This window comes from Seriola lalandi, unplaced genomic scaffold (genome assembly GCF_002814215.2).
Source record: "Seriola lalandi dorsalis isolate HSWRI2012SDOR001 ecotype SW California unplaced genomic scaffold, Sedor1 jcf7180002054951, whole genome shotgun sequence".
Lineage (NCBI taxonomy): Eukaryota > Metazoa > Chordata > Actinopteri > Carangiformes > Carangidae > Seriola > Seriola lalandi.
This window is the reverse complement of record NW_019525502.1, coordinates 819,058-827,833: the sequence shown is the minus strand read 5'-3', so window position 1 is coordinate 827,833 and position 8,776 is coordinate 819,058. Positions and strand designations below refer to the sequence as shown.

Here is an 8,776-nt window from a genome sequence, read left to right as displayed (position 1 = left end):
GGAGGACGGGAGCAGCAATGGAGGGGAAAGGCAGAGAGCGCTGCAATTAGAAAAAGGAAGGGGAAATAAACACACTCTCTTGAGGCAAAAGGAGGAAGGAGGTGTTGAGTCTTTCACAAGGACACTTGAACAGGACGTATGGACACACTGTCCAGATCTAATCTCTGACCTTTCATTTGCAGGATGGTGGATTCTCATAAAAGCTGTTTCCTAAGGTCATGATCTTGTTCTCTGTTCAAGCCTCTTTTCATCTCTGCATTTCTCTCTCTAAAAAAAAAAAAAAAAACACCTCTATGTCCTCCATCTCTCCTCCTCCTCCTCCTCTCTCTTCATTATTCCTTCCCTAACACTTCGCCCCATCCTTCTGGCTTCCCTTTTTTTTTGGCCCACGCTGTCAACTCCTATTGGCTCTAATAGGAGGCCCCGCAGCTTACAGTGTGACAGACATAATCAGGTTTGGGTGAACAGCTTTCGTCTGCGGGACAAACGGAGAAGGAGGGAGGAAAGACAGAGGAAGAGGTGGAGGCAGAGATGGAGAGGGTGAGAGGAAGATGAGTAGCAGGATTAAAAAAAATAAAAATAAGGAGAAGGGGAGGAGGAGGAGGAGGAGGAGGAAGTGTGGAGCATGACTGCAGTGTGGCAGGTGGAGACAGATCAGGAGGAAAAGAGTCAAGAGGAGAGGTGATGAGATGTGATGACAAGCGAAGGAACAGAGGGAAGTATGTGTGAGGAGAGAACAAGAAAAGATCAGAGGAAGAAGAAGAAGAGCAGGCTTCCACAGTAACGGTTACATTATAAAAACTAACCTCCACAGCCTCGTTTTATCTGCATCTCCACAAGCTTACATAAGCCGAGCGACTGACCCAGTGGGGTTTCATGTCAACCGTCGCATGAAATATACATCATGTCCCTTTAAATTCCCAGACAGAAAACACATGCCGCACGCCGCGTGCCAGGGAGGCTGAAACTTCTGCAAATAGCCTCTTACTTCACCCGTGTAAACTGGATAAAAACATTTACGATGAGTGAAGATCATTCCCCAAAAAACCCAACCGGACACACCCTTTGGAAAGAGACAAAATAACCGCTGCTGATGGAGGCCTTCCTTTTCAAAAATGATATTTTTTCGCGATAGCAGTTACATCTTTCCGCAGAGTTTGTGCGTAAATGATCCGGGTCTTCTAATGGCAGTTTCAAGTACGAGTTGTATTTTCATGCTGCTCGTCACTGGGGAATTTGATTGATATGATCTGATGTGATTTGACAGGGGTGGAAGAAAGGAGCAAGAGGAGGAAGGGTTGGGGAGGGAGAGATAGGACTTAAAAGCAAAAAAAAAAAAAGGGGGATGGAGGCCAGGAGGAGAGGAGAGGAAGTAAGCAGGCAGGATATGAAAGGCTGGAATGTGATGGAGGGAGATAAGGGAGGAGATGATGATGATGATGATGAGGAGGAGGAGGGTGAGAGAAGATAGGGGGTTTAAAAGTGAACATGTGATGAAGAAAAGGAGAAAAAAGAGGGAGGATGGATAAACAGGAAGGTGGGAGTGATGACTGGATAGAGGAGACGGCGATGGTGTGAGGAGGGGGAGTGTACGATATTAAAGGAGAAGAAGGGGTGAAATAGATAATGTTGGGTGTGAAAAAAAAAAGTGTGTCTGGAACAATCGGGGGAGGGGAGGGGAGGTGGGTGATGGAGAAGGATGAGTTCAATTTGTAGCTGGAGGTAAAGTCTGAGAGGGTGGTAGGAGGAGGAGAGGAAGATAGAGGGAATTAATAAGAGAGAAAAGAGGGGGAATAGGTGGGGTTAGGAGACAGAGAGGGAAGAGATAGACAGAGAGTGTGTGTGTGTGTGTGTGTGTGTGTGGGGGGCTACATATATTATAGAGAATTGGTCATCATGGAAAATGCGGTGCAATTAAGAAAAAAAGGGCGTATTGCTCTGAATGGCTTCTGATGCTCGTTGCCTCGGGGCAGGTTTTGAGCGATGGCGCACGGTCGCATAATTTCACTGACATATTTTCTGTTTTTGGGGGGAAATGGCTCCTTTCTGATTGTTCTTGGAGTTCATCTGGAGTCAACCCACTCATTTAGGCTGAGACACCTCGACAACCCCCGTCCCCCCTCCCAGATGCTCGTCTCCAGCCGTCTCCATGTGACTGCTTCTTTTTATTTGTGAGTGTTTTTTTAATATAATCATGGGTCGCTGATTATAACACGGTATCTTTTAGGATAATGTAAGAGAGCATATCTTAACCGATGTGTTTACTGGCTAGAAGAGGGCTGGGAATGAGGCCTGTAACGTGAGTCAGTAACAGACCTGCTGCTGTTTCGCGCTGTGACTGAACTGTACAGCTGAGCAACCTGATCTGAGTGATAAAGAATACCTGGGGGGGGGCTTCAGTGACTCCTGAACACAAGGAGCCAGATCCTGCTCTGTAGATCACAAAGTCTGACGAACCATCAGCCAATCAGGACAAAGGCCTGTCGTCACACAGGTGGTTCCTAATCGGTGCGGCCGCCCTGCTCGCGCGAGGTTTTAACGTCATGTGACACGGTGACATTCAGTAGACACATAAAAATTTCTAACCAGCATGCATCACGTTCGATCACTTCGTGCAGCGACACACGAAGTTGAACGAGCCTATTGCCTGGTACGTATCCTCTGTGTGTGTGTGTGTGTGTGTGTGTGTATTTATCACAGTAATGACACACAGCAGTGACACTGGTGACAAAACCAGTATACCGCCCACCCCGATCATAACCTGTTATCTGATGGTGGCCATTACCCCGAATGTTGGAATAATAGACAGGTTAAAAAATATACTTAACATACTTTTATCAGCTTCATATTTGAGGGTTTTCCTGAACTGTATGAAAATATCTTTATGTCTCAAGAAGAAGCCTCTGTTTGAGGTTTTAGAGACCTGAGCTGAAAAACATGGTCAAATAAGGAATCTCACACGGTCTGTAGCTGTGAGCAGCGTTGACAGGAGTCTTTACTCAGTACTTCCTCTCCCAAACCTAAAAACACCCACAAAAATCTCTGTGGGTTTCTGCGATGGGAGACGGTTTGTTCATAAGGGATGTGACAGCAGGTTTGACCTCTCCGAACCCTACGTCAATGCTCTACGTCTGCTTCTGTGCCTTCATCAAATGTGCGCCCAGTTTGTGTCAAAAGGAAGTGTAACCGCTTTGATACTTTTCTACAGGTTCAGAAGAAAACGATCAGAAGAAAAAATAGATTTAAAGGGAGAAATTGAGTTGACTTTGCCGCAGTGGAGTCTGCAGGACGCCAGACAACGAGAAGGTAAAGCTAATTTTACCAAAACCACAAGAGCTGATGTGGAAAATAACGGCGGCGAAAAAACAAGCCGGTGATGCTGAGGACTCACCTTGACGATATCACCCAGGTAAACATCCTCCATCTTGTTTGGCACCTTCATCTGGAAGATTCGACCCACCACTGCTGAGGAGTCCGGGAAGGCAGTGGGCGCCGCCGCGTTCTGCTGAGTCGCTGCCGTCTCGTCGCTCTGCGCGGCGACGGCGGCGGCCTCCATCGCCCGGATACCTGCCGTCACCTCCTGGAAATTCCGCAGGAGCGAGGACTGCATGGAGGCCTCCAGCTCGCTTCTTCCACCCACACTCTCGCTTCGTTCACCCGCTTCCATTAACACCATCTCGCCCAGCACGTCGATCTCCACCTCTGCGCGCACCGGCGGATGGAGGCAGCCCGCCGCGGCGAGAAGCAAGCCCAGCAGCAAGGCTCTAGTCCTGGGTAGTCTCACATCCAGGCCCCTGCTCGCCCCGAGGCATCCCAAACTTAGTTTATTGTGCATTCTGTTGCCTTTTGTCGGCCTGTCACTGCAAAAAAAAAAAAGACGGAGGAGGATGTCCAAGTCGGAGGGGGGGACTTAGGGGGGAGCATGCACCCCTGACAGATAGAGCAAATCCTTCCTTTCAAATCTCCCTCCCTCCCCTGTCCTTCTCCGCCCACTCTTCTGCCCAAAGGCTCTTCTTCTCTTCTGGCGCCGGGCAAAGAATCTTCCCTCCTTCTTCTGTTCCACCTCCTCCTCCTCTTTTGTCCTCCTTTATTCGGCCTCTTCCCCTTCGGTCTTTTGTGCTCACCCCTCAGAGGTTTAGGAGTCCCATTGCGCCGGGCACCTTTGAGACCTGTAAGGAGACAGACAAGAGGGAGAGAGACAGAAGCCACGGTTAGGGGAGTTGCTTGCGGAGAAAAATTGCAGCTTCAGTCTCGTCCTAAAAAACGAAACACCTCGACTTTTAAAAGAGCCTCGCACTGAATCTAAAGTCAATCCTCTCGATAAGTTCAGAACCTTAAACTGATCCCATTGTCTATAGAAATCCATCATGAATGGGGGGAAGTGGTGGTGGGGGGGTATTATCAATGCTGTTGGGTAATCTGATTAGTTACTTACAACAATTCTGGCTCTCTCTTCCACCCTCTCTCTCTCTCTCTCTCCTCTCATAAGCTCACATATCTTTTCTTTTTTGACGTCAGACTAGAGAATGAAAGAGAGAAGAGGGAGAGAGACGGATGTAAAGAAAGGGAAGTGATGGAGAGAGAGAGAGGGTAAGATGGATAGATGGAGGGAGGAAAGAGTGAAGGTGATATACGGTGGGACCTTGGATTAGCCGAACAATGCCGAACCAGTCAAAGCTTTCTTGGAACCGCTAATGAATGCATGCCTTCGCTATTGTGAGAGGGGTCAAACTCAATGTGTGTGTGTGTGTGTGTGTGTAGGTGTGAGTGGGGGGAGGATGAAGAGAGAGAGAGCGAGTGAGCATGTGTTGATGTGCAAGCTACTGAGTGCGTTTGAGTCTATTGTGAGTGAGGAGGGCTTGTGAGTGAGGGGTTTGTTATTCATTCAGCTCTTTCATGGAGGAGAGGATCCCTGTGTGTGTGTGTGTGTGTGTGTGTGTGTGTGTCACAACACAAATGATTTCCCCTGAGGGCTTTCGTTAGGGAGAGATGGACAGAGAGCAGGAGAAAAAAAAAAGAATGAGAGAGAATGAGAAAGAAAAAAGAAGGCAAGAGAGAGACCCCCACTGTGACTCCATTTTGCCCCGTAGCAGATGCCCGCTGGAGAAAGTGAAATCACCGCGGGAATTCCCCCGGCAACAACAACACGGCCTCCCAGGTAGCTTTTGACCAAGTAGAAAAGACTCTTTCTTGCTGCTCCCTCGCCCTTGCCGCGCTTCACCTTTGGACAAAACTTTGTTTTTAAATCACGAGCACCGCTGTGCTAGTTTCCCTGCTGCTACAGCTTTTATCCCAAGAGTCAACTTTCAGGAAGCTTTGACTCAAAATAATGTTCCTTCTTTCCTCTACTACTTTAGTTTTTTTTTTTTTACCTTTTTAGCTCTTGTGAAAGTCAAGATTTTTTTTTTTTTTCCCACTCTTTGAATTTTATTTTTCATTGATGTCACCTTGGAATTTACAGAACTATTTACAGCGTTAAACTTTTACCAAGCCCTCTCAAAAGTAGTCCAAGATGGCTGCCAGGGATAAACTCCATCCCTTTCATGTCGACTACCTTCAACTGCATTGCCACGGGCTACATCCCTCCTATTTCCCCTTTCCCCTTATTGCTTTTTCCACTGTTGTTCAGTCTGTCATCTGCTTCCCTTTTCTTTTTAAGGCTTTCACTCATCCTTTCATTGCTACTCTCCGTCTCTCCTGCTGTCAAGATGTTTTTCTAGTTCTTCTTTTTGTCTTCCATCCCTCGCACAGCTTTTCTTTTTCCAAAAAACATTTTCTTGCTTCTTCCTGTCCTCCTTCTTCCTCCCCCTTCCTCCAGAGACCTAAGGTACGCCACACCTTCTCTCTCTCTCTCTGTCTCTCTCTCTCTCTCTCTCTCTCCACTCTCTAAACCCTTCAAGGCCGTTTTTCTCTCTCTCTCTCTCTCCTCCTCGCACTCTCTCACCTATCAAAAACACAGCCCTGTCTATTCATCGCGTGACAATAGGGCTGATGATGGCGGAGGAGTGTCGCTATGAAAGGGCCCGCTGAGCTGTCTGTGCCGCTGGATAAAGAAGCACTGTCATCGCAGAGAATGAGGGACACACACACACACACACACACACACACACTTTACGGAGAAGTAAAGAAAAGGCTGGGAGAGACAAGAAATCTTCCAACTCGAGAGCAGGACAGAAAGCTGTCATTAACTTGACACCTACAGCACCCCCACCCCCCTCCCGCCCCCCCCACCCAAAAATGCTCTCCACCCACCTGGCGCCACTGATCACTCTGACACAGATGGAGAGATTGTTGAGGGAGGAGGACAAGGATATTTAGGATGAGTGGAGAGAAGAAAGAAAAGAAAATTAAAATTTTTGTTTCTATGCTAAAGAAAGTAGAAGAGTGAAGGAAAAAGAGCTGTTTGGTCGAAAAATATTAAAGCATTACCAATAATATTGTGTAATGTGTGAGTGTGAGTGTGTGAGTGTCCATCATCCACGGCTAAAAGATCACCATTTAGCCTCGGGGCGCTGAGGCCAATTGTGGGGAGTTATGTGTGTATGTGTGTGTGTGTGTGTGTGTGTGTGTGTGTCTCTCAACTGAAACTAGTTCACCGGGTGCCATGGTGACACCTTTGTTCTGAACAGGCACTTAACGATGTCCGTGTGACTCACTCCCTATTGGTCAGGCTTCTTTCGGGAGCCTCTCTCTGCCCTGCAATTACTAAACCAGCGAGTGCTGAGATTTATGGTGGAACTTCCCCACATGTTGATCATGTTTGGGAGCTGAGTGGGCGGGAGCATGGGCAGGGAAAATTAAAAGCCTTATTTATTCTGGCTGCCGAGATGCACTAAACTGCTGCTCGTGGAAATATCCAAGCTTTGCGCCGATGTGATGTCTTTAGGATGACTGATTTATTGATACGGGTCACACAGGGTAACTCTCACTGACACAGCGAGCTGAGCAGTGTGTTCAAAAACTAAATCTTTTCATAATCGTCCACACGTTATCTTTGCTTCACAAAACCAAGGGTAATTAAATAGGGGGGGGGGGGGCTTATCAGACTAATAGTGTAGGTTTCTGACTGAATATAAAAGGTAGTGTGTTCACTGCAGGAGCTTAAAGTCACTCCCTAACGCTTTTGCAGCTTGGTTTTTATTAATGCAAAAGTTAATGTGAGGCTAAGGTCGATGTTTTCTACTGCTTTTTTTATGTGAGATGATGATTTTTCTTTCAAAAAATAAATAAATAAGTAAATAAAAAATCCTGGAGGTTAATTTATTCTCTCTCAATCAACAGCAGCTGCGCAAAAAAAAAAAAAAAAAAAAAAAAAAAAAAAAAAAAAAAGAAATGAAGCAATGCTGTGCAAAACGAGCCAAAAGTAATGGAAGCGTAATGACAGCAGGCTGGTGGGGTAAATGAGATGTCACATGAAATCCACTTTTAAATGTAAAGATGGAGTCTCAGACTGTTATATGTTGGTTTCTATCCAAAGAAGGTGTCACGATGTTCTTTATGAGAGCCTCAGTTATTAAAAGTCCCATATTATATAAAGTGAGACATCCATGTGTAGTGTGATTATAGATCAGCTCTAGCTTCTATATTAATACTGTGAAAGTATCAAAGCCTCAGTCCACAGAGAAATGCACACAGCCTGTATTCAGAGACTGAGCCTTAAAACCAGCCGTCAGGACTTCCTGTAACTTTGTGATGTCACAACAAAGAAGTCACTGCTCTCAGCCACGCCCCAAGCCCCGCCCTCCTGGACCCACCATCCAAACCTTGCAGGATTTGATTTCTCTGAGTGTTTTTACCTGAAATCTGCTATATTTTTATTTGATCTCTCAGAAATCAGTCAGCCAATCAGACAAGAGGCTCCTCTCTTCTGATTGGCTCACTGACCTGTTGTTACTAGAGCTCCAGAGAGAAGCCTGAGAGAGGAGACGTAAAACTACACTGAGATGGTTTTTGATTCTTAAAACCACAAATATATCTTCTAATGGATCAACACTTTAAATAAAACACAGGAAAAGTGTAAAATATGGGACCTAAACATTAAAAGATCACAGCTTCTGTACATAATTGGGCTTTTGTTGGTACACAGTATTCCTATATCTCAGCAGAGTAGTCAGAAAATATTGAAAATGTCTGTGACAAGGTCTCAAAGCCCAAGATATCATCTTCAGATTGCCCAGGCAACAGTCCAAACCCCAAAAGTACTTAATTTACAACAAGAGAAAACAGAGAAAATCAACAAATCCTCACATTTGAGAGTTTCCAAAGGTTCCAGAAAACGTTTGGCATAATACTGAAGAAATAAACTTGTTAATAATTAATAAATTATTTGCTAACTTTCAGTTAACAGTGAAAAACGATTAACTAATCACACAGCAGATATGCTTTGCAGACTGGCTGCAGAGATGGAGAGCAGCCCAGCAGACTTTTATTTGGAACGGTGGCACAGATTATTACTGCAGGATGAACAGGGTGTGGTATCACCATTGCCAATTAGCGAGACATTTTGCAGGCTATAAATGTTGGTGGGTAACGAGGCATAAAACACACTTCAGCTATCTTTGGGGATGAAAGGGGGGGTGGGGGGGAGGGGGTGCGGCATTTAGCCTGTTATTAACACAGAGTATGAAATGCATCTGCACTTTGGTAACTATAGATTTCACACAGCAGTTTTCACATTGTGTCCTGTAACTGATAAGAAATCATCATCTCGCAAGCCTCCCATTCCTTCTCCACTTTTAGCCCCAGTGTCTCATCCTCCTCACCCCCCCACCCCCAC

The 8,776-nt window shown here is 45.9% G+C and overlaps 1 protein-coding gene across 1 annotated transcript in view; it reads right to left on the bottom strand.

Moving 5' to 3' along the window:
* The window catches only part of dag1 (dystroglycan 1), a 52,824-nt gene that overhangs the window by 18,860 nt on the left and 25,188 nt on the right, over nucleotides 1–8,776 (bottom strand). Inside the window, exon 2 of the mRNA XM_023394646.2 lies at nucleotides 3,392–4,169. Coding sequence (XP_023250414.1) covers nucleotides 3,392–3,835 — 444 coding nt within the window. The 5' untranslated portion in view covers nucleotides 3,836–4,169. The remainder of the gene's footprint in view (nucleotides 1–3,391; nucleotides 4,170–8,776) is intronic.